Source organism: Thamnophis sirtalis, unplaced genomic scaffold, assembly GCF_051295495.1.
Source record: "Thamnophis sirtalis isolate CommonGarterSnake01/CBP01778 unplaced genomic scaffold, rThaSir2_p1.2 scaffold_5, whole genome shotgun sequence".
Taxonomy (NCBI): domain Eukaryota; kingdom Metazoa; phylum Chordata; class Lepidosauria; order Squamata; family Natricidae; genus Thamnophis; species Thamnophis sirtalis.
In genome coordinates, this window is record NW_028261385.1 from 104,548,559 (window position 1) to 104,573,489 (window position 24,931).

The following is a 24,931-nucleotide window of genomic DNA, read 5'->3' on the forward strand; positions in this document are numbered from 1 at the left end:
ATGTCTCCAGTGTCTTTTTCCCCACTTGGAGCCGAACCCAGAAGGACATTGCTTTCAACACTCCTAACACAGTTTTATCTCCAAAAGACAAAGGCAGAGCTGAATCTAAAGCTTCCAACCTTTAGTTACTGCTCAAAAGCCTCTGCTGCTTGCCCAGCGCCACCCCTCACTCTCCTGCGGTCGCTTCTGCATGCTGCCGCTGCTGCAAGTTGCTTAGCGTAATGGCTTCTTCAAGGCCAGGCAGGGTGAGGCCAACAAGTTCCAACTGCTGCCAGGCACTGCTTGTTGTGGCTCGTCCGCTGCCATCGGAGCTAGCGGCAGACTCGGACGATGAAGAGGTTGGGAAAGAACTTGGGTCAGTTCTGGAGCCTGGGGAAGGTGCTGATGGATGCTCAGCATTGGACACAGAGTCAGAACCAGGGCCGTCGGGCATTTCCCAGCCCCCAGAGAGCAGCTGCATTTGGAGTCAGAGATGAATGAGGAGGAAGAACAGCTGGGGCCTGTTCCAGATGCATGCGTGTGGAGAGGTAAACAATGGAAGGCATGGAGTAAATTCGGGAAGCAAAATGAACGTTGACACTGAATGGCCCCTTCCTGGCTGGGGAATAAATAGGAGGAAAGAGGAGTGGTGGTTGTAACAGACAAACATTCATATTTCTGGAGATTTTGCTCACCGCATCGTGGGCTGCACCTGGCCCACATGTCTGACATGTCTGATTAGAATGATGAATTTTTGCTGACTGCAAAAGAAATCTGGATTTCCCATGGTGAGTTTTTCAAGCAAATCTTTTCCAAACCATGAACCGTTGCAGCCCATCTGGGGGGTGGGGATGGGGTGTGGGAGGAAATTCAAGGATTTGACTCTACAACTACCAGATCTGGAGCAAATATGGATGGCCCAGAGAAATTAGTTAAAAGTGGATTTTTGGCATCTCTTTACTGCCATCTACTGGTTATCTAGAGTTATAGAGTTGTGTAAGTTGGCCTACATTCATTGTTGCTGATTAAACTTTTCTCTTTACTTGCTGCTTTTGTTTGTGACTGTGGAATTCTATTCTACAATATAGACACATTTTTGCGTCAGTGGACATCTTTGGAGTTTTGAGTATGCCATGTTCTTGTCACCAGATGGAAAACTGGTCAGTTTTCTCCCACACCATCTTTCTGACTTTCCAGCATCTACTATTTACCCTCCCTTTGTTTTTCCATACTCAGGTTAACATATTTCAAACCAATATCAACCTTTCAAGGCATTCTAAACAATAAGGAGGCAAAAGTAGCAATTCACTCTAAAGATTGGTTTGGTACCACTTGTGTTGCAGCCCAATATTAATACATTTATTTATATATATTTTATATAAAATATATATATATATATTTTAATAATAAAACCCCAGTTAATAGACATCATAGCATCAATATAGCATTTCTGATCAGATGCATTGCCTTCATAGTTTTTGATCTACTCTCCTTCCCAATTCTCATGCTCCAGTGTAGTACAGGCAGTCCTCAAGTTATGAATGTAATGGAGCCTGCCCATTCCATTCATAACCTGAGGATTCGTGGGAGTGAATCTCATATCTTGAATGGGATCGCTCCCTTTTTTCGCCCACACATTTGCTAATTGTATCCGAGGTTCATTAAGTGCACATGAGATATTTCAGGGTGGGGAAGGCTATGGGGGGCCCTAGTGATTGAAGAGGCCACCTGCCTAAGACCACCCACGGCCTTCCTGACCCACTGAAATACTTCATATCCCCCACAATTGCTTCTTGCCCCAACATGCCACACTGGGTCACTTATCTAGCAAGCCGTCTCCTTTCCAGCCTCTCAGCCACGTGTGCCCCTCTGCAGTTCCGTTTAGGCCTGCACATGCCTCACCCAGCGGTGCCAGCAGCAACGGGACATGCTCGGGGAAGGGAGAGCCAGAGTGACCTGCCCGGATTTGCACTCCAGCTGCTGCCACCGCTTCTGTTGCTGCTGCAGCCACCAGAGACTACTTCCCCTCCGCCACCCGCATGGGGTGGGGAGTGAGAACGCGAAAGGAGGAAAAGGAAAGGGCAACGGCTCCAGGACCCAGCGACCCGCGGGAGAGCCGGAGGAACCGGCCAGAGATTGGGGTGGAAAGAATTTCTTCACCTCCGTCCCACCCTCCGGCGGCTTAAAGGGGCAGGACCCGGTTAGCAGGCAGCTGGCGCTGCGGTGGCAACCACGTTACCACGGGCTTTGTTACTGACGCACCTGGGCTCGGCCCGAGAAGCGATGCTTCCAAAGGGCTGTCACCAGAGGCCTCCTCGCCTCGTTTCCTCTGCCCCCCCAGGTTGCGGAAAAATGAGCAGCTCGATTCTCCGCTCTCATTTTCCTCAGCCTCCACGCTATTGGTGTGTGTGTGCGTGTGGGATGGGGGGTTTAAACCATTGCCTTGTGCCAGAATTGATAGGAAATAAAAGGCTGAATTGTTTTTGTTCTGTTCTTGGTTATTTTCTGTGAGTTTGTATTTTATCCCTTGAATAAAAAAAATGGAAAAAATATGTGGTTACTTAGCCTATACTAATGTAACAAATCTTGTTTACACATCATGATCAGTTCTAAACTATGGATTTATAGATCACAATTGCTGTGTTCATACAATAGGTTAAGCCAAAAATAAATCATAGATTAGTTGATTGAGCCAAACCAATATGTCCCTTGATTTATATTTTATAACAAAATGAAGCCCCTTTGCCTTAGTACATGTTCATACATCTTATTCAGCCCTAGGCAAATGAAAGATTATTTCACTACTTGATATATGAAAAAGAGGAAGTTGCCATGAAGTTTTAAGACACATTAACTTGCTGTCAGGAATCTTTCCAATATCCCACAAAGAAGACATGATTTTTTGTTAATTTGTTTAAGCAAACAGTTGAAGTTCCTTCAAGTGTTTTGGAATAGATTCTTCTACATATAGCTCACATTTCTTATTTAGCTGATGATACTTCTGTTAACATTAATCCATTGTAAAAATAACAGCAATTGAATGTTTTACCACAATCAACGCATTACATGACTGGAGTGAAGTTAGCAGCAGGGCGGCTTTTGCCTCTTGAAAGCAGGCAAAAGCCGCCCCACCGCCCCGGCACTATGTCCGACATAGAGGTGGGATGCCTCTATGTTGGACAGTGCGCCCCGCCTCTATATCGGACATAGCGCCGGGGCGGCAGGACGGCTTTTGCCCGCTTGCCTCACCAGCCATAAACCTCACCGCACATCACTGCAGTGTATTCTGCAGACTTTTCTTTACATTATCATATCTTGCTCCTGGATGAAGAATTGCTTTGAGAGGAAATGATTAGGAGACACTTCTCCAGGCACTTCCTCTAGTCTAGCCATAAATAAGACTCCATGGCTAATTTTGACAATTCAATTTTACTATTGATATTGCTGATAAAGGAACTTTTCTTCCTCAAATGGTAAACTTTTTTTTAAAAAAATCCAAATGTGCTTATCTTTCAATACAACACAAAATGATTCTAATATGGTCTATTTTGGCCCTGCATACTATATACCAGCAGCCCTCGTACAGTGTCCTTCAAGTACACACACAAGATTAGAGGTGTTTTTCCTCTATGATATCTACTATTCTCTGCCAGCAATGCCCTCTGGATTCTGTGTACAGATTTGCCATCTGACTCAAAGAATGAAATAATATCACAATAACAGCTTCCCATAAGAAAGTAGTCAAGAAAAAAAAAATGCTGCTGAAATAGGATGTGCAAAGTAGTTTGAAATATCTTTAGAATCTTTGTTGTGAAAAAAATGATGGTAATGAGTGACAGGGTTTCAATAATCTCATTTTTTGCTAGATAAAACTATAAATCACTAATGGGTATTCAAGTTAAAAGAAGGTCTGGAATGAAAACTCTTAGCACAAACCCCATAGATTTCCTGCTGTAAGTGGAATTGCAAGTAATTGTCCATATTCTACAGAATGTATTGCTTTTTTCGGTCAGGGGGAAAAAATGAGAAAAACTGTTTTTGAAAGACTGGAAACCTTATATAGATTTTTGTTGAGAGAGAAAAAAAAGCTGAATTGATGATTTCATCATTTGGGGATTTAAAAACACAAATAATATGAGGGGAAAATAAATGATAGTTGATAGAAAGAAGGGCAAAAGGCATAACCATGTTTTCTTTTTTCATTTCCTTTCATATTTTTCTTTTGTTTTATATACTTTTACTGTATCAAAAATTCTGTATATATAATCCTTATTTTAGTGGAATCTATTGCTTTTTGCGGGAAAACCACTTCCTTACATTAGAATCATGTAGTAGGTAAGGCTTAGTTGATTTGGTCATTGGGGTCCTTTTCATCTCTATTTAGAAACAGACCCTTCATAGCTTTCCCCATCTTTTCCTCTTCTGACATTTCAAAACAACTGCATACTTCGAGAAGCCCAGACATTAGGCATCTTATATTTCCTCACTGCATCCTCTTAGCAAAATGCACAAAACTACTCTTTTTGCATGCTGTAATGCTTTTAGTTTATTTTAATGTTTTAAAAAATGTTTCTATAATAGGACTGGGCTCAACATTGTCATGGGTAAACCTAAAGACAGTGTTTGCTCCCTTCATTTCCTGTTTTCTATTCAATTTCACAACTAGATTTTATCAGACACCTCAGTTTGAACAATTTCATAATCTCTGCTAGTCAGGTTCAGAATGTGGATAAAAACATTTGTATAAATAGTAAAGTAGTGATCCCTGTGCATTTCTCCTATAATTCATAGTTCTGAGGCCACTCTGCATTGGTTGGAGAGGGTTCAACTTTTATTTCCGCAGCCACAAAGATGCAAGCATTCCAAATGCTTCATAGTTCCTGGAAGGTGGCCTGGGCTGCTGCTCCTCTTTATTTAAGGTGACCAGATTTTCAGATTGGAAAAGAGGGACGCCCTTGACCGGGGGGGGGGGGGGGGGGCTTGATTAAAAAAAATTTTTTTTGTCAAAAGGTCACCCCAGGACACTGAAACCAGCATAAATACGAATCTGTTGCCAAACAAAATTTTGATCACGTGACCATGAGGATGCTGCAACGGTCGCTAAGTGTGAAAAATGGTCGCAACGGTCGCTAAGTGTGAAAAATGGTCATCAGTCACTTTTTTCAATGCCATTGTATCTTCCTGATTATTAAAAGTGCAAATTCACTCAGTGTCAATCATGACTCCTGAGTCCATTTCAAAGTATTGTGCATAGAAATTTTAAAAATGACTTGTTTCAATTTATTTTGGATAGAATCTTTTTTTAAATAGTTTAAGACAATTTAAAAAAAGAATCAACACAGAATAACACTATTTTTAAAAATCATATGCACAATAAATAAAATATTATTTTAAAATACATTAAAAAAATAAAAGAAAAAAACCAGCTCACTTACCAGCAGGCAGGCAGAGTCAGCAGATCTTCGTAGGGATGGATGGAAGCACACAGGGAGCCTATATATACGCAACTGCAGTAACAATGACAATGATGAAGGATTGGATTGAGTTAAAGAATAAAAGAATTCTGATCTTAGAAGGCCATGACCTGCAGGCAGGCTGGCATAATTTCTTATGGAATGAATGACAAACATAAAACGCACAAATACTTTCAAAATCATTTAATTAGAACTTTACTGCAACAATGGCTCAAAATCAAAAAAATCCACTATGTGAAAACCCCAAATTGGCTATCACCAACAGAAAGAACGACACACCCAAATTTTACAGATTGGAACAAAATTCTAAGATACAGAGATCTAATTGACAGACAGGGAAATTTAAAAACAATTGAAGAATTGGCAGATCAGAATATGAAAGGTGACTGGCTAACCTACCTCCAAATTAAAATTAAATACAATAAAGACACTAAAATATATGGTATTGAAACAGAACCACACAAATTGAATAAAATTATTCAAAGTCTGGACAGAAAGATGATAGGGAAAATATACAAATTCCTCTTGAAGTATCAAATGGAAGAGGAAATTGGAAACTGTAAAAGAACCAATGATAAAATGGGCACAGAACTTTGGCTATAACATTGAACTAGACAAATGGGAAAAATTTTGGGGAATAAATTTAAGAATGACACTATCAATCCCATACAAGGAAAACCTTGTTCTTTCAATCCTTCCAATATTTTTTTCCTTCATTCCCTTGTCTGTTTCAATATTAAGTACATTTCTTCCTTTCTTCCTATAATTTTTTCCATTTTCTTCCTTATATTCTTTTCCATTTCAACATTGTCTTCCTTTTTTCCTTCCTTCCTTCCTATACGTCTTTCCATTTTCTTCCTTATATTATCTTTTCTGTTTCAACAGTCTTTGTTTCTTCCTTCCTTCCTTCCCTTCCTTCCTATACTTCTTCTTTCATTCATTATATTTTCTTTTCCATTTCAATATTAAGTGTAATTCTTTGTTCCTCCTTACTTCTTTCAATCCTTCCAATACTTTTTCCTTCATTCTCTTTTCCTTCAATATTAAGTGCAATTCATTCCTTCCTTCCTTCCTTCCTTCCTTCCTTCCTTCCTTCCTTCCTTCCTTCCTTCCTTCCTTCCTTCCTTCCTTCCTAAGTTATTTCCATTTTCTTCCTTATATAATATTTTCTGTTTCAACATAAACTGCCTTCCTTCCTTCCCTCCCTCCCATCCCTTTCTTTATGTTTTCTTCATGCTTTCTTTTCTTTTTCCTCTGCTCTATTTAACCCCCCCCCCTTCTTCTCCTCCTCTACATTTAGGTTGGATTAGTTTGTTTATTAGTTAAGTCAAACGTTTTAATAAAAGTTTCATCTTTTAAGATTCGTCCAACACATCCAATTGTAACCTTAACAGAATCCCATTGATCCACAGACAGCAGCGGGGAGCCCCAGAAGCCAGAGGACGTTCTCTGCTGGCGTCCGCCGCTCCCCCGATATCTCTTCCTTCCGCGGCGAATCCCATGGATTCACGAACGGACTCCATGGAAGGAAGAGACATCGGGACAGCAGCGGGGAGGCCCAGAAGCGAGGGGACGTTCTCTGCTGGCGTCCGCCGCTCCCCCGATATCTCTTCCTTCCGCGGCGAATCCCATGGATTCACGAACGGACTCCACGGAAGGAAGAGAGATCGGGACAGCAGCGGGGAGGCCCAGAAGCGAGGGGACATTCTCTGCTGGCGGCGCCGCTCCCCCGACCTCTCTTCCTTCCGCGGCGAATCCCATGGATTCACAAACGGACTCCACGGAAGGAAGAGACATTGGGACAGCAGCGGGGAGGCCCAGAAGCCAGAGGACGTTCTCTGCTGGCGTCCGCCACTCCCCCGATATCTCTTCCTTCCGCGGCGAATCCCATGGATTCACGAATGGACTCCACGGAAGGAAGAGACATCGGGACAGCAGCGGGGAGGCCCAGAAGCCAGAGGACGTTCTCTGCTGGCGTCCGCCGCTCCCCCGATATCTCTTCCTTCCGCGGCGAATCCCATGGATTCACGAACGGACTCCACGGAAGGAAGAGACATCGGGACAGCAGCGGGGAGGCCCAGAAGCGAGGGGACGTTCTCTGCTGGCGGCGCCGCTCCCCCGATATCTCTTCCTTCCGCGGCGAATCCCATGGATTCACGAACGGACTCCACGGAAGGAAGAGACATCGGGACAGCAGCGGGGAGGCCCAGAAGCCAGAGGACGTTCTCTGCTGGCGTCCGCCGCTCCCCCGATATCTCTTCCTTCCGCGGCGAATCCCATGGATTCACGAACGGACTCCACGGAAGGAAGAGACATCGGGACAGCAGCGGGGAGGCCCAGAAGCCAGAGGACGTTCTCTGCTGGCGTCCGCCGCTCCCCCGACCTCTCTTCCTTCCGCGGCGAATCCCATGGATTCACGAACGGACTCCACGGAAGGAAGAGAGATCGGGACAGCAGCGGGGAGGCCCAGAAGCGAGGGGACGTTCTCTGCTGGCGGCGCCGCTCCCCCGACCTCTCTTCCTTCCGCGGCGAATCCCATGGATTCACGAACGGACTCCACGGAAGGAAGAGACATCGGGACAGCAGCGGGGAGGCCCAGAAGCCAGAGGACGTTCTCTGCTGGCGTCCGCCGCTCCCCCAATATCTCTTCCTTCCGCGGCGAATCCCATGGATTCACGAACGGACTCCACGGAAGGAAGAGACATCGGGACAGCAGCGGGGAGGCCCAGAAGCCAGAGGACGTTCTCTGCTGGCGTCCGCCGCTCCCCCGATATCTCTTCCTTCCGCGGCGAATCCCATGTATTCACGAACGGACTCCACGGAAGGAAGAGACATCGGGACAGCAGCGGGGAGGCCCAAAAGCCAGAGGACGTTCTCTGCTGGCGTCCGCCGCTCCCCCGATATCTCTTCCTTCCACGGCGAATCCCATGGATTCACGAACGGACTCCACGGAAGGAAGAGACATCGGGACAGCAGCGGGGAGGCCCAGAAGCGAGGGGACGTTCTCTGCTGGCGGCGCCGCTCCCCCGATATCTCTTCCTTCCGCGGCGAATCCCATGGATTCACGAACGGACTCCACGGAAGGAAGAGACATCGGGACAGCAGCGGGGAGGCCCAGAAGCGAGGGGACGTTCTCTGCTGGCGTCCGCCGCTCCCCCGATATCTCTTCCTTCCACGGCGAATCCCATGGATTCACGAACGGACTCCACGGAAGGAAGAGAGATCGGGACAGCAGCGGGGAGGCCCAGAAGCGAGGGGACGTTCTCTGCTGGCGGCGCCGCTCCCCCGACCTCTCTTCCTTCTGCGGCGAATCCCATGGATTCACGAACGGACTCCACGGAAGGAAGAGACATCGGGACAGCAGCGGGGAGGCCCAGAAGCCAGAGGACGTTCTCTGCTGGCGTCCGCCGCTCCCCCGATATCTCTTCCTTCCGCGGCAAATCCCATGGATTCACGAACGGACTCCACGGAAGGAAGAGACATCGGGACAGCAGCGGGGAGGCCCAGAAGCGAGGAGACGTTCTCTGCTGGCGGCGCCGCTCCCCCGATATCTCTTCCTTCCGCGGCGAATCCCATGGATTCACGAACGGACTCCACGGAAGGAAGAGACATCGGGACAGCAGCGGGGAGGCCCAGAAGCGAGGGGACGTTCTCTGCTGGCGGCGCCGCTCCCCCAATATCTCTTCCTTCCGCGGCGAATCCCATGGATTCACGAACGGACTCCACGGAAGGAAGAGACATCAGGACAGCAGCGGGGAGGCCCAGAAGCGAGGGGACGTTCTCTGCTGGCGGCGCCGCTCCCCCGATATCTCTTCCTTCTGCGGCGAATCCCATGGATTCACGAACGGACTCCACGGAAAGAAGAGAGGTCTGGTCTGGGCAGCACGCACAGAGCGGGAAAGGCAGCACCAAAGCCTGGCCGCGAGCGAGGGAGCGCGTGGCGAGCAGCGACGCCGGGCTGCTTCCTCCTCCGCCGCCGCCGCCGGCTGCTCCCTCCGGGGCAGGAGAGCTGGGAGCAGCCGCCCGAGAACTTCCACGTGGTTCCAAAGGTTTTGCCGCCCGTTCCAGCGCAGCACAGGGGCTGGCTGCGAACTCCGCAAGGGGGCTGTCTCCTTCCCCCAGCCCAGCGCCTCCCGATTCCCACGGTACCAAATTTAATACAAAACATGATTTACTCACCACCAGTAAGTAAGCGCAGCTGCCCAAAACAAAGACGAAATAAAATGGAGACTCGCGCATGCGTCCTCAGCTAAGGAGTCCAGCCAATCAGTGAGCTGGTTGGCCAGCTCACTGATTGGCTGAAGTCCAGCCAATCAAATCAGTGAGTGGCAGGCTGGGCTGGCTTAAATTTGTAGGTGGTAGTATAGAACAGAACGATGAGCCAGCCCAGCAGCTGATGGGCGGGAGCTGCAAGCGCCAAAAAAAGCATGCCTTTTTAAAAAGCGGGCGGGACGCGGGAAAATGCATCAAAAAGCGGGGGTGTCCCGCCAAAAGCGGGACGTCTTTTCACCTTATCTTTATTTCCTTTTCTGTAGCTCTATGAATCCTTTGTGATCTAAGTTAACAGATATTTGGCTAAAAATATTTTATTTTAGAAATACATTATATGTTCATTCCTCAATTGTCACATAGTGGTGGGGAGAAGGGAATGATCTAAGTCTTAACTCAGATGCACTTTGAACTACAAAGCAGGGCCTATCGTGGGGATAAAACACAGTTGGTACAGTTATGAAATACAGTGCAAAGGGTGCCCCACTGAAGATGTTGGCAGAATATGTGATCATAGGGATTTTGCAAATAACTTGGGTCTAAGATATATAAATTTTTGTCCACTGTTGTAAGAATCCTGAATTGGGTTCAGAAAGTAAACAGGGACCAGAGTGGTTGTTTTAACATGGGACTAAAGTGGCATACCTGAGAAGTGTTGTTTACACCTACTCTATCACTTTCTAAACTAATTACGATTTCTGAAATGTCTTCAAGGGCTGCCTCATAAAGAACATTTTTCACAAGTCTAAGCCTGAAATTTACAGTGCTTATGTTTAGAAGGATTGGTCCTCCAAAGAGGGGCACAATCAGTTTTTCATTCAAAGCAGATTAAAAGCTAGCTCTGCCATAGATAATATATGGTTTCCATTTTCAATGCCAGATCTAAGATGACACGCAGATTGTAAATTTATTGTGTGATTCCATCCAGAACAGACATGTTTCCTGGGTCCAGAAGTCCACCCCCACCCCCCAAATCGTCAATAATTCCGTCTTTTTCAAATTCAAATTCTGCTTGCTCAGATTTGGTTCTAGGATTGAGCTATGAAGCATCCATCTGTACTTTGAAAGCTTTCCCTTAAAGTATACATTCACCCATTTCATATTTCTTTCTATATAGGAAGATTCCAAAAGATTCTCAAGGTATCGGAATGCATTCCATCATTCAACTGGCAGATTGCTGGCACTACATGTACAGAAGATAGATGGAAGACAAACAGACAGAAGGAAGCTATTATAGGTGTGTTCTTTTCTCCTTGTGAAGGCATTGGTTGTACTCTTTCCTTGCTCCCTGACCAGTTAATTAAATAATAATAATAATTGATTTAGGATTGTGGCTGGTGGGCGGTGAAAATAGATTACATCTTACTCAGGTAGTGGGAGATGAAGAAACTGTAAAAGGGCAACAGGGAGATATTTAAATTATCCAGTTTTGGACTAAAACTGGATTTAAAAAAAATTACAGCTTTTCAGATGTCCTACAACACCTAGAAGCCTGTCCTCAGATTTGCCACTCCTGTTATATATGAATTAGTTTTTCTTATAGGATTTTTTTTTTTTAGATTTTATTTATTATTTATAGGCCGCCCTTTTCCCTGAGGGGACTCAGGGCGGCTTACAATTCATGGGAGGGGAAGTGCAAGACAAAACATAAGACAATACGTGAGTGAAAAAAAAACAAAGCGATAAAACACAACTTTCATTCAGCATTCGGGTGGGGCAGATTAGAATCTTTATCCCCAGGCCTGACGGGATAGCCAGATCTTAAGGGCTGTGGGGAAGGTCTGGACGGTGGTGAGGGTGCGAATCTCCACGGGGAGATCGTTCCAAAGGGTCGGAGCTGCTACTGAGAAGGCTCTCCTCCGCGTAGTCGCCAGTCGGCACTGACTGGCGGATGGAACTTGGAGGAGGCCTAATCTGTGCGATCTAATTGGTCGAAGGGAGGTAATTGGCAGGAGGTGGTCTCTCAAGTACTCAGATCCACTACCACGGAGGGCTTTATGGATGGTAAGTAGCACCTTGAAGCGCACCCGGAGATCAACAGGTAGCCAGCGCAGCTCGCGGAGGATTGGTGTTATGTGGGCGAACCACGGTGCGCCCACAATCACTTGCGCGGCCGCATTCTGGACTAGCTGAAGTCGCCGGATGCTTTTACCCAGAAAGTAAGCTGCACTGAGTCCACTGAGAGTTATTTCCAAGATTACAGGATTAGCCAAGGGCAATTAATCCCAGTTTTAGGAGCTACACAATACCCCCCAAAGTCTAGGTTGTGTCCTCCAGAACTTCTCCAACAACTGCTGATAAATTGTAATTTATGACTACATGGAAATTGTATGAACTCTAATTCTGATTTCATTTCAATTTAATGAATAAAATGTAATGTAATCCCAAATTTATTTTTAGTTTTAGCTTTTGTGCATAGCCACTGGAATACCATTGAAAGGATTAGTGCAGGTCTTAACCTAAAACATATTGTAGTTTCCAGATATTTTACGCTCAGCATTTCTACAACTTAGTGCTCTCTAAGGCTACAGTTGTGGGGTCTGACAACAAATTTGGGAAGTGTAGGTTGGAGAATGTCTAATAAACATAAAGTGTTTTCATAGCTCTACTCCAAAAATATCCAAGCCATCAATATCCAAGCCTAACCCAAACTACTGCTCGGGAGGAAGGCTTAAGAAAAAGGAAGTATCTCATAATAGAGACAGTGGTGTGCATGGTCTATCACCAACATCTTGACACAAAAGGAGAAGTGTCATAATTTCTTAGGGTTTAACAGCTGCTCAGCAAGAGTGAGAGTGCATAAATCCAAAGGGGATGAAAAATGTTCAGACAGTCACTTATCGTCTGCTGAAGAATTATATTGGAGCACTATCTCATCTCTGCAGAATCCTTCTGATAAGTAAAATTTCCATTTTTTCTGTTTTTTTTTCTTTTCTAAAATTCAAGTGTGTTTATTCATTCCATCAAATAACAGACTGCTAATTTAGAAAGCCAATAATATTACATGATCTGAAAGTGCTTCAAGATAAGGGTTAAACTTATTTCAAACATTTGTTTTGGTTTGAGGCTGAATTTCAACTCTGAAATGCTTGATGCTTCCCCTTTAGCTCAAGCCTTGGACTAGAATGTTAGAAATAAAGAACTACTTTTTATTTATTTATTTACGACTCTCTCCAAAATACAGATGTAGTAAATAATAAAATTACATACACACTGCTGAAAGATTTGAGCCTGAGGAATTTGTTTTGGGTCTCAGAAGTAAATGGAGTTTTGGTCTTTCCACATAAAATGCACTCCCACTTGTTCATGGTCAGCCTAGAGTGGTGTGTGGAAGTTAATTGGTTGGGGATTAGAAATCCCACCCCAAAGTGGGCAATTTGCTAGCCCTGTAAACATTTTTTATTTTTTTTTGGCACAGGATAGGCTCTTTTAATAAAGATATTGCATAAGATTGGTGATTATTGTGGACTCCTACATTAGGAAGGCAGCGACATACCAGAAAGAGACAATGTCACAACATTTCCACTCTATTGCCGAGAAAACGACATAGATGCAGACATCCTCAAAGAGCGGAGTTTGATCAAGAATACGTTTTCCTTTTATAGTAATTTTAAAATAAAAATAAACTAGATTATATCTTTCCCTGAGAAGAACTTGTTAATAGAAGCTTTCTTCCACTTGCTTTTATACTTCTTTTTTGGCTAAGCAGGAAAGAAGATGCTCAAATGCTGATATTCAACATGTTTGGGTCTATATAATACATTAAATCAGTGCCGTTTTAACTAGAATTTGCCACACACAAAGCAATAAAGCAGACATTAATCTCAAACCAGAATAACAACATGATGTGATTAATTAGCTCTGCAATTCTGGTTTTTTTAAAAAAATAACATAGATTGCCCATACATTATAAAAGAGTTGCTGTCTCTTTAATATTGTGGTCTCTAATCCATTTATGAATCGAGACTTTCTGAATCAAGGATTGTCTGGATGTGTTGGATTTTACATATGTGGGGACTTCAACATTGGCAAAGCCTATTTCAGAGGAAGTAATGAATTAATCTCTCTTTTTCTTGCATGATCTCACAATGACACTTTGAGAGGTATACAAAAAGAATAAAAGAAACCTTTAATAAAGCAGCCAGTAATAAAACCATCTACTCTAAAACAACATACAAAAAATGGGGATTAAATAAATAAAATTTTATTTATTTGCCATTCAATTTGTCATGTCTATTGATTGATAAATTATAACTCTAGAAAGTTATCCTGCTAATGGAGATTCATTGAATTGCTACTGAACTCTTTCAGATTAACCAGAATGAATTGGCAGCAAGTAGCTCCTGGAGTCATCCTTTTACTAGTCAAACTCACAGGGACATCTCTATTTTTTGTTTTTTGTGAGTATTGGGCAAATTTTAAGTCTTTTTAAAATATATTTAATCATGTCATTGTCTTTTTTCTTTTTTTCTCATTTTTTCCTGTCTTGTATATATACTGTAAGGGCTTTGCGGTTTTGAAATATGGATACATGCACACACACACACACACACACACACACACACACACACACACATTACAGTGTGTATGTGTGTGTGGGGGGGTATGTGCGTATGTGTGTGCTGGTATAAATGAAAAGTAAAGCCATAATGTATAGTACATAGATTATCTCTTCTGTTATCTTTATTTTTTTATGCTTTATTGCTTTTATTGTAGTATCTTTGATTGTCACGAGGGTTGGGTAGCATATAAAATTAATTAAATTATTATTATTGAAATGCTTTGAGTTTCCATGTTTTACTATGCCCTTTTAATAACCCTTTTGTTTGCAGCTGTTATTGTTTTTGATTTTTCAAAGAAGTATTTTATATGTGACTATCATTCCACAGGGTGGAATTTTTATAGTATACTTTATTATCCCAATGAAAACAAGAGGCAGATTAACAGATAGACTGATATGGTGAGACAGAATTTTTTTTAGTGCAAAGTTGAGATTTAAACTAAGGGTTGATTCTGGTTCAGTTCCCTCAGCTGACAATGAATAACGTTGACAAAATGATTTCTTTTACTTCCTATTTTATTTTAGCAAAAGTATTGAGTAATTTTTACCAGCTGTTATTTAAAAATATTCTTCTTTTCAGTTCCACAGATCTTTCCCAAGGGGAACATCACTTCTATCTCTACAGAAAATTCTTCAGGTAACTCTACATAAAAATCCAGAGATTTCTGAGACCAGAAAATAACTGGATCAGGGCTAAATGTACTTTGATTTCTGTTGAGAAAAAAAAATACATATTATGTGGCATTCAGTGGGGAAAATTCTTGAATGTTGAAACTCCCTTTTCTCCATCAAAGAAGAGGAGTTTTCAACATAAAAGAATTTTCCCATTGAATTGAAGGGGATTAAGTAGAATTAAGTAAATGTCGTCCAGATGTCTCCAACATTTTCCAGTACTAGGCAATCTGTATTGGTAACAAGAGGCAAAGTTATTCTCAGCTGCTTATGCTGTAGTGGAAATAGTTTTGAGTCAATGAGTGATAAGTTGGTTCAAAAGATGTTTGACATGTCATACATCATCTTCAACCAGGAGATGGATGATGCCCTCCTTGTATCACTTAATGCATGGTGGATGTGTCAAGATTCTACAAGCAGCAGGTCCTGACCCTTACCTCCATCCCACTCATTTGATGCAATTGAGGAGCAGAGTGTGCTTATTACTTTGCCTTACTGTGCACTAAGGGGATTGGCTGAGAAATGAGACATGCCTGTTATGAAAAGTCTCATCTCTTCCTATGATGCAGACTGAGGAACATGTAGATCCTGCTTCATGCTAAGATGCTAGATGTGACTTTACATAGCAGATGAACTCTTTATAGAGAGCATGGGGCTGTATTAAAAACCTCAGCTGTGACTCCATGATCACAGGGAGTGGGCCTAAATATAAAGTGCAACCCATTAAGTGCCATAAATAGTCTTCTGCTGTATTGTTCATAAACTGCATCTATGGCATATAGAGGGGAATAATTGGTCTTATAAAGCCAGGAAGACTAGTTTGGCTGCCTAGAGACAACACCTAATAGAGACCCACAAAACTCAATTCTGGCACAGGATTCTGGTTGAGGAAAAGCTTTTGCCTGGGAATTTGAAAATTAAATTACCTGATTGGTGGGCTTTTGGAGTTTGTGATGATGACATCATTCTTTCTACTGATTTCATGGAAACTTCAGGGTGATTAAAAAAAAACCTCTCTCAAAATGCTAGAAATGCAACAAACAATTTGGATACATATGAGGTGATAATGCTGCAAACCTCAACAATACTGGAAATTAATTCATTGCAGAATGGAATAAATTCTAAAATTTTAAACTAAGGTATTTTTAAATTAAACTTTATGAAACCATGTGTTCCTTCAAAATATACTGAATTATATATGATAACAGTTGCAAGTTTATATGCTTTTTATTGGAAAAGATATCTGATCCCCTCTTTGGAAGAATAATTAGTTAAATTGTGGGTATATGTTTCAATGCCAAGAATCTCTTCGTAACTAAAAATAGATTTGATATACACTTCAATCTTATTTGAAAACTATCTCTGGATTTCAATTCTATGCATGCAGTCATGCCACATTCCAAATTTGGGTTCCAATGTGTGTAATTTAATATACAACCTACATGTTATTATATTATTTTAATGTATCATATGCAGGTTTTCTGTTTCTCTTACTGATTTCAATTGTGCCAATCAAATAATTTTACCATTCAACAAAACATGCTTTGACTAGAAATTGGATATGAAATGTCTTAGAATACTGTAAGTGATTAATGATGTATTACAATATATTAACCATTATAATAGTTTAGATTTGTCAGTTAGTTGAGATCTGAGAGTCAGCTGCCTATATTATGTTGCTTACATTTTTCTCCCCCCTCCTTTTCTTTTGCTTCCGCCCCCCCTTGGTATCATAATGATAATACAAAAGAAATTAAAAAATAAATATGTCAAAATCTCTTTATTGATTGACTTGCTGAAGCCAGGTGTGTGCGCTTTCTCTTCATGGCCTTGTATACTGTTGCTATAGTCCATGGTTTATTTTCTTGCAAAAGTATGCTTGAACTTGTTGCATTTACCTGTTTGTTGCAGTTGTTTTCTTTTAGTGTCAAAAGAAGACTAGTTTTGCTGAGGAAGGATGCATATAGGATCCTTAGGATTGCTTTTTTAAAATTTTGGGTACTGCTGAGTATTGATGATGTGAATTCAATTTACATTTAGGATGTAAATGATGGATGCCATTTTTTTGTTTCCTAGTGTGGCCCCCTTCTCCTGAACAGACCTCTTCCTTCTCTCCTTTGTATCCTGCTACAGGTAGAAAGTGAAATTCTTTTTTTCCTCTCCATATCTGATAGTCGGTTGGGTATGATTGGAAAGAGAGTGGGGAAAGTAGTAACTCTGCTAGTGAAACTTTGAATATCAAGGTAGAGGAAAATAGGTCATGTTTGTGATTGTCTACCAGGTTTGACAAAATAAATTGAGAAGTTTCTTTTATAACAGAAGGGAGAAGACAATTAACTGAAATCATCTTGTGTGAGATATTAAAAATCCCAAATCAGTTGTTTTCCCCTCACATTTTTATTAAATTTTAATATCTGTATCCCAGGACAAAAAGTTCCCTCTCAGCAATAAATACATGAGACTTAATATTAGCTGCATTTTATTACTACTTAATCTTTTTCAGTGGTGTTTTTCACACTGACTCAGATATGTCTGTGGAGTTTCTTAACCATCCAAATCATGGTTGTCCCAATGTTGCTTTTCAAAAGGCAACTGGACTTCCTTGGGTTTTTTTTCTTGAAAGCGCTTAGCTTCTCATACAAGAAGCTTCTTCAGTTCTGAAGAAGTGAGAAGCAAAATGTTTTTAAGGGAAAAAAACCCAATAAAGTCCAGTTGCCTTTTGAAAAGAGAGAGAGAGAGAGAGAGAGAGAGAGAGAGAGAGAGAGAGAGAGAGAGAGAGAGAGAGAGAGAGAGAGAGAGAGAGAGAGAGAGAGCGCTTGCTTTATAGTGATAATTTATATGAATGATTATTCAGTTACTCATTCATTTCCCAGTCATGATTTTCTGCCAGCTACTGATCTGCTAAGTTCTTGTACTCTCTGGTTTGTGTCATCAATGATAGGGTTGATCCACCTTGTCTTCTTACAACAATTGTTTTCTACTTTTTTTCTACATTACACCTCCAAAATCTTTAAGTTTAGCTTCATTATTAGCATTTCTAAAGAGCTGTCTCATAGAAATATGGTAGCCCATATCTAAGAGAAAAGATTATTTCTCCAAGATATGTAGTAGAACGTCTTGCATTATTTATATCATATAGGTAAGAGTTGTCTACAGAGGAAACCATCTGAGGAAGCAAAGTTTAGAAGCTTTCAGATCAGGGTTGTGCAGTTCCCATCTCTTTATGCAAACATTCCTATCTCTGTAACACTTTTACCTTACAAGAAAACAGACCTTGAGCAGATCATTAAACTACATAAGTCATGATGTTTTGTTTTCAAGTATACAAAAGTTTTACAAAATTACCTGTAACTTTGATTCCCATGGAATTTCTGGCAAGGAATAGGACCCTCTAATCAGGAAAACAGTGAACAGGTAATTGTTCTGAAAACAAATTCATTGCTGATATTCATTAATGCATACTCAAGGTTTTGTAGTGTTCCTTACAATATTACAATAAACTAAAGAAAAGGAAATGCTGTTTTAGTTACAGTACAGTTATGGCTGTGTTAAATACTTTTAATTGCAACTTTGGCTCCGAGATTATGTCCCAAAATACAGGTGTCTGAATTCATACTAAGCCAACTGCACTCAAGCCACAGTGTGACAAACCTGTACAAAAACATTGAATTTTGGAAATTCTATTGACCTGTTTTGGGCTAGTGACATTTCAGCAGAAACTAAATCTGAACACTTTGGTATTCTGGGTTCCAGATATTTCAGTCAACAGTGGGGACCTGAATAAGCCTCTTGTGCTACAAAAATTTGGATGGACACTGGTTAACAAGAACATATATGCAGAAAACTTTCTTTGCTTTAATGTGGATTTTGGCACCTACATTAACTCTACCTGAAGTTAAAGCAACCTTTTGCCCTGCGGGATACATATTTTAATTGAAAGGAAGGACAATGGGTGCAGTTCTTGTCCCTTTTTGCCTTGACTGAATGTCATGCTGGAAGAAAGGAAGAATCAGATCAAGAAGCAGGAAGTAGCAGGGAAGCTACTGAATAATGGAGAGCCAGATTGGGAATTCAGCAATTAGATCAGCATCTTCCTCCAATATGCAACAGAAAAACAGACTCACAGTCGCTATAAAAAAGACCTTCTCAAGAAATAGTAATGTGCCTTGTAAATAAGACAAAGATGCTTGTATTGGTACCAGGAAATAACAATCAAATTCCAATGATAAAATTTGGATGGGACGAAGATTACTCTACTTAGACTTTATATGCTTTATCTTTCTGGAACTCCTGAAGGTGAACTATTATTATCACTTTCAAAATTATTTATTCCTTGGATCTTTTGTTATAGTCAGAACTCCTTTGAAGCAACCAAGGTGGGAACGATTCAGAGGGCATGATTACTTGTTTTCTGAAGAGAAAAATACGTGGCAGATCAGCCAACTTGAGTGTGAAGACTGGACATCAAAGCTTTTGATCATTGATGACACAAAAGAACTGGTAAGTTTATGGTCACCTGGGAGGAAACCAACTTCATCCTTGAAAGGTTTATGCTCTTATGCCCCTTTAACCTGGGAAAAGAATCATGTCAGGATCTTTAGACCATCCAGTGAATGAGTGAGGCAATCACTATTCTCTGACAAAATTGATTTAACTTTGGGATTCCGGAGGAAGGTCATTTATCATAGTTGAAATATGGATTGTAGGATGGAGTATGACATACAGAGATGTCCAGGTTAATGTGTGAAGCAGACCTTACCTTACATTTTGGATAGATTTAACCATGAGTCAAAAAAAGAGTTAGCAAGGGCTTGAAAGAAATATAAACTTTGCCGTGAGGGCTATGGATGAGGGGAATGAGAGCAAGTGTATCCTGAGGAATGCATGATATATGTCACTGGGTTCTCCAGTAGACATAGTTTTCACTTGTAAGGAAACTCTAGTTTTAAAGGGTACTGTTTTATGTTTGATGGGTACTGTTAAATTGGAGAGTGAATGTCACACAATGTTAACCACTCAAGGTGCACTTAAAAATAGAGGAGGACGAAGTATGAGCATAGTATTTTAGATCCAAGAGAAACAACTATGAATTATAACTTTCTGTGCTAAGCAAGAACCTCTTACCATCTGTAAATATAGCTGGTATGTTTAAATTACTTTTAAAGTGTCCTCATAATCTGGAAGGGACCCAGACATTCTTCTATTTGCAGTGAACTCTGAAAGGAGAAAAGTTTGCAAATTGATTAGCATAAGTAACATCAGCAATATTTCAGCTTCCCATATCAAAGGGTTCATCTTCAAAATCATCCTGAAGTGAATCTGAAGATCAAAACAAAGCAGTCTGCTTGGGAGATTGATCCAATCCTCTTCTTTTTCTTTTCCAAAGCAAAACTTGTTTTGGGGGTCCAAACTGAAGAAGGCAATATGTGAAACTTCAGAACTATTTTGGAATAGGGGTGCAGTACTCTATATTTGCTTCCAATCAATATTTGCCTTTATTGAGTGACTCAAATCACAGTGTTTCTGGAAATGACATGTTTTTTTCTGTTTACATATCTCTGTCCCTCTGTCTCTGTCTCTCTGTCTCTCTCTTTCTTTCTCTGTCCTTCTCTCTCTGTCTCTGTCTCTCTGTCTCTCTCCCTCTTTTTCTCTCTATGTTGGGTACAGCCAACAAATGCATCATCACCAGTAGAGAACAAGGCTTCTTGGATTTGCCATTCCAATGTCTCATTACCATTTGTGTGGCTGCTGCGGAACAAGTCTGTGGAATCATCTGAGTCTCCACAATCTTAAAGCAAAAGCCATCTGCACTAAGAAAGCTGCATGTGATTTAGCAGCTGGATACACATGTCTACCACATTGAAAACAGCATGAATTTTTAAGCATGATTTATGTTTGTTCCCCAGTTACCACCCTTAGTAAGCAGTATACAGAACAGGTTCTTTCATATGGCACTTGAGAAGCTAGAGATGAACATGAACAAGATTCTTGTAGCTTTATACAATAATTATGGGACTTTGGCAGATGCATCTTCTATCATTTGAATCTGGTAATTTACTCAAATTATATCCTACATCAGGATGAAAAACATAGGGAATTTACATTTGAGACTACTTCAGGCTGCTTGTGATTTTCATGCCCCCTGATAAGAACCTTTGATTTCCCATTTTTATTTTGTTTTTCTCACCAGGAATTTATTATTAACAAAACAGCAATGGCTAATTACTTCATTGGACTCACATATTCAGAACCAATAAAAAAATGGAAGTGGATTGATCACAAAGACCACAACATGATCCTGTATGTTTCATTTTTTTTTACCACATCTCTGTTTTAGAGAGGGATTTATTTTTCCCATATATAATAATTTTACATGTTCTGTTTCCCTTCATAGATGTGCAACTTCCTTTTAAGATCTACATGAAAATATTGCATCTAGCTAATTATAAATGCATTTTCTCAAAGGTTTAAATGTTTATTTTTTTTCCTTTCTTAAATAATAACATGGATCATCTATAGCTCATCGAATGCAACACTTTCCATACCTCTAGTCCCCAACACATTCTGTAAAACGCTACTATTTTTAAAGGTCTACACTTACTTTGCACACTATTACTGAGAATTTGGAACTATACTTATGTTTATTCACAATTCTGAACGAGCACTGGCATAGAATTGTGTACACAAAATGCGAATGACATACTGCTGCAGCAGTTGTTCACTTTCTACAGGACTTTTATTAAAAGATAATACTTATTAAGCTCTATGGTTTTTTTCTATTTTATGCATTTTAATGCATTGATCCTACATATTTAAAAATGATTTATCTGTAGCCAATTATCAGCATCAGTTTTAGATGAGAGTTTATTCTGGTAATTCTGGAACTTTGAACACATTTATAAAGTTGAGGAGGAGGATAATTAAATGAATGCTGACGTATAAACGAAGTGGTGTGTGGTGAGGGGGCTCTGATTCAATTCTTCAACAGCTAAGCAACTTCTATTTGCCCAGAGGCAACTTGTGGAGTCTCTACTTCTCTCTTTGTTTTATTTTATTTGTGGAGAGGAGAAAAAATCATTTTCATTATGTTGGAAGAAATATCCATCTGGTTCAGTTCCAAATGGGAGAAAGGCACTGGAAACAAAATGGAGGCTGATTGGAAAGAAGCACATGTTTGTGATTCTGGTGCAGCTGACCACATGGAGTTGAGAGTGGATGGCTTTTAATTAACATTATTGGCCCAGAATGAATCTTTGGTTTCAGATGAGTTAAAGTTCTAACAAGAAGAGCTCAAGAATTCAGTTTGTCTTAGCTCCAACAGACCGAAGAAGATAGTTCTGCATTCTGGGTAGAATATTTTAATTCATTAGGATTAATTCCCAATTTAATTTATAAGCAGACCTTTATTTATTCGTTTGCCTTTAATAAGCCAGAACAAAAGAAAAAATTAAAAATGATGAAAAAAAAGCAAAAAAATGATACCACAAAAATGATCTTTCATTAAAGTTAGATTTTTATTCAGGTTTTTTGCAATTTTAAATCTGCACTTTATAAAAGTTAATCTCCAATATTGGTTTCTTCATGTATATCATATTTTTTGCTAGTGAAACGTACATATTTTAGCTTATTTCCTCCTCTCCATGTTCCTTCTCAAACAATAAAAAATGAATGGTAACCATATAAACATCCTAGTTTTTCTAATGATAGTATTATTGGGAAGGAATATTTGAAGTCTCTTCTAAATTCTTGGTTAACTACTAACTACTTTTCTTAAATTTATCTGGTCTTTTGGGCTAAATAACTCTTAATCTGGTTATAAAATCCTTGATAACCTCTTTGCACTATTGTTTCCCGAAACAAATAAACAAACTAACTTGAATTGTAACAATATTTTTTATTTTGGATTAGACACATGTTTTACGTTACTAGATTTGTTGAACCAAATTCAGATTTTTTAAAATTCTTCTGTTGTTTACAGCTTTCCAATTAAAGCAACAATGGATAAAGAATGTGCTGCTATCATGGCAGGAAATGTGAGTCCAGTATCGTGTAATGATGAATACAACTGGATTTGTGAGAAGACCTATAGTTAAGTGATTGAAAGAAACCTCTGCAGGGCTGCCTAGGAGTGAAGACTGAGTAAACAGCAAACCTTATTGATTAATAAAAGTTATATCTTTTCATGATCTCACTCAGTTCATTTACTATAAGCTACTATATTTGGTACTGAATCAAAATCATCACGGCATTTTATACTGTAAGGGGAGAGGGAAAGGAAATACTTCCCAAACTTCAAGGATTTTGCATCAAGGATTTTTCCTATACAGAAACCTTTGTGCAATTGAGTGAATAGAGAATTATGAAGAGGCGAAATACTAACTAGTAGAAATCTAGAAGGTAATGTGAAAAAAGATACAAGGAACATATTTATTCCCCTTTCTTTCCCAATAGCAGAATGACATCTTGAGGGACCAGATCAGGCTCATAATAATATAGTTGCCTAAAAAGATCCCTCGAAGAACAAATTATTTTTCCCGTCCCTGAAAACACGGCAAGGTGACTGTCACAGGAGCCACATGTCATACTAAACTGTGACTTTTTTAATTATGGTCTCCTGGGTCAAAAGCCATGGTTTACAAAATTATATTGTGTTTAGCCAAACACATGACTCAAACAAAATGTTTTGTCCTAAAAGGAAGGAAATTGTGTTCTTGGTAAATGGATACTGTGGTTTCATTGCCACATCAAATTCGGGAACTAATTCTGCTGTGAAATCACTCATTGCCATTTCAGAGGAGTAAACAGTTCTCAACTAATTGTAAAGAATATAATTTCCTCTAAATGTTAGTTTTGAAGACATGGAAAGGGTTATAATATTTATTTAATTTACAAATGCACGCAGATGAAATAATGTGGGAATATCTACTTTAGGCAATCCAGTAGCTATCTGCATCTAGTCTCAAAGACAGCTGCTGCGCATGAAGAAAACAACAACAACTCTTCAGTAGTCCAGACTATCATTCTAACTATACTCAAAGGCATTAAAAATTTAATATTGCTTTGTTAACACTGATTACAGACATACAGCAGATCCTCATACTAGCCTCTATTGGGAAAGCTCATTCCCATTAGTCTTAAAGGCCACTGTAAAATATCACATCAGTTTTTGTGTAACCTTAGTTGCTTCCTTGTGTCATAACAAAAAAGTGGAACTTTACTCGAGTTTGCTAAATAATGTGCATGCCATTCCCATGATGCAATATATCTTATACTGTGATTAAGGCATCTGTGTTAGATTGCTTCCTACATATGGTTTTCTCTGATAAAGAGATCTATTTTGCATTATCCAACCAAAACACCTCAATTGTTTTCTTGTCTTACAAAGAAATCCTTTTCGTTAGAACGGACCAAATCATTCATGTCCCGTTTCCCCCCCCCCAAAAGCTTCTAACTTCTTCCATTTGTGAATCCTCCACTTTATTTCTGTCCTTTGGAAGGGAAGTCACCAGGTTAATAATGTAGCTAAATTGATCAATGAGAATTTCCATACAGGATCTTTCCTGCAATTCAGAACCTGCTGCTGTGGACCTCCCCAATGTCGTGATACCATGTGGGATGGAAACATCAATTTTCTTCTGGCTTTGTATGGCAACTACCACTGGGTCAATGGACTGAGTTAACAAACTGAATCAGCCAAGTGTTTCTCCCAATGATGAAATTCACTTTGTCATATCTTTCTTTGTTAGTGGAAATAAATTATAGAGACACATAAAGGCCATTTTCCACAGGTCCAATACAAGGAGATCAAAATAGTTCATCTAATATGCACCAGCATATTCTAGGAGGAGGAAGTTAACCTTTAAAAGACCAAATAGGAAACACATTATTTTTGTATACTCAAAACATGTAAAGTGTAATCATAAAAGGCAAAGGCATATATGAGAAATGGACCCATTGTTTTATGCAAGTTTATGAA

At 40.3% G+C, this 24,931-nt stretch overlaps 1 protein-coding gene across 3 annotated transcripts; it reads left to right on the top strand.

Moving 5' to 3' along the window:
• The first annotated feature begins 321 nt into the window (after positions 1-321).
• LOC106545782 (C-type lectin domain family 5 member A) lies at positions 322-23,142 on the top strand. Of its 3 annotated transcripts, none has more exons than XM_087716394.1 (8): positions 322-527; positions 10,840-10,959; positions 14,034-14,122; positions 14,864-14,920; positions 17,032-17,088; positions 19,307-19,455; positions 21,146-21,255; positions 22,934-23,142. In XM_087716394.1, exons 2-8 carry the CDS (start codon positions 10,925-10,927, stop codon positions 23,046-23,048), a joined length of 612 nt encoding a protein of 203 aa, XP_087572520.1. In that variant the 5' UTR covers positions 322-527; positions 10,840-10,924; the 3' UTR covers positions 23,049-23,142. The 3 variants fall into 3 exon arrangements, with proteins under 3 accessions (XP_087572520.1, XP_087572521.1, XP_013917915.2); XM_087716395.1 differs by lacking the exon at positions 322-527 and adding an exon at positions 10,117-10,290; XM_014062440.2 differs by lacking the exons at positions 322-527; positions 10,840-10,959 and adding an exon at positions 12,527-12,621.
• Positions 23,143-24,931: the final 1,789 nt, after the last annotated feature.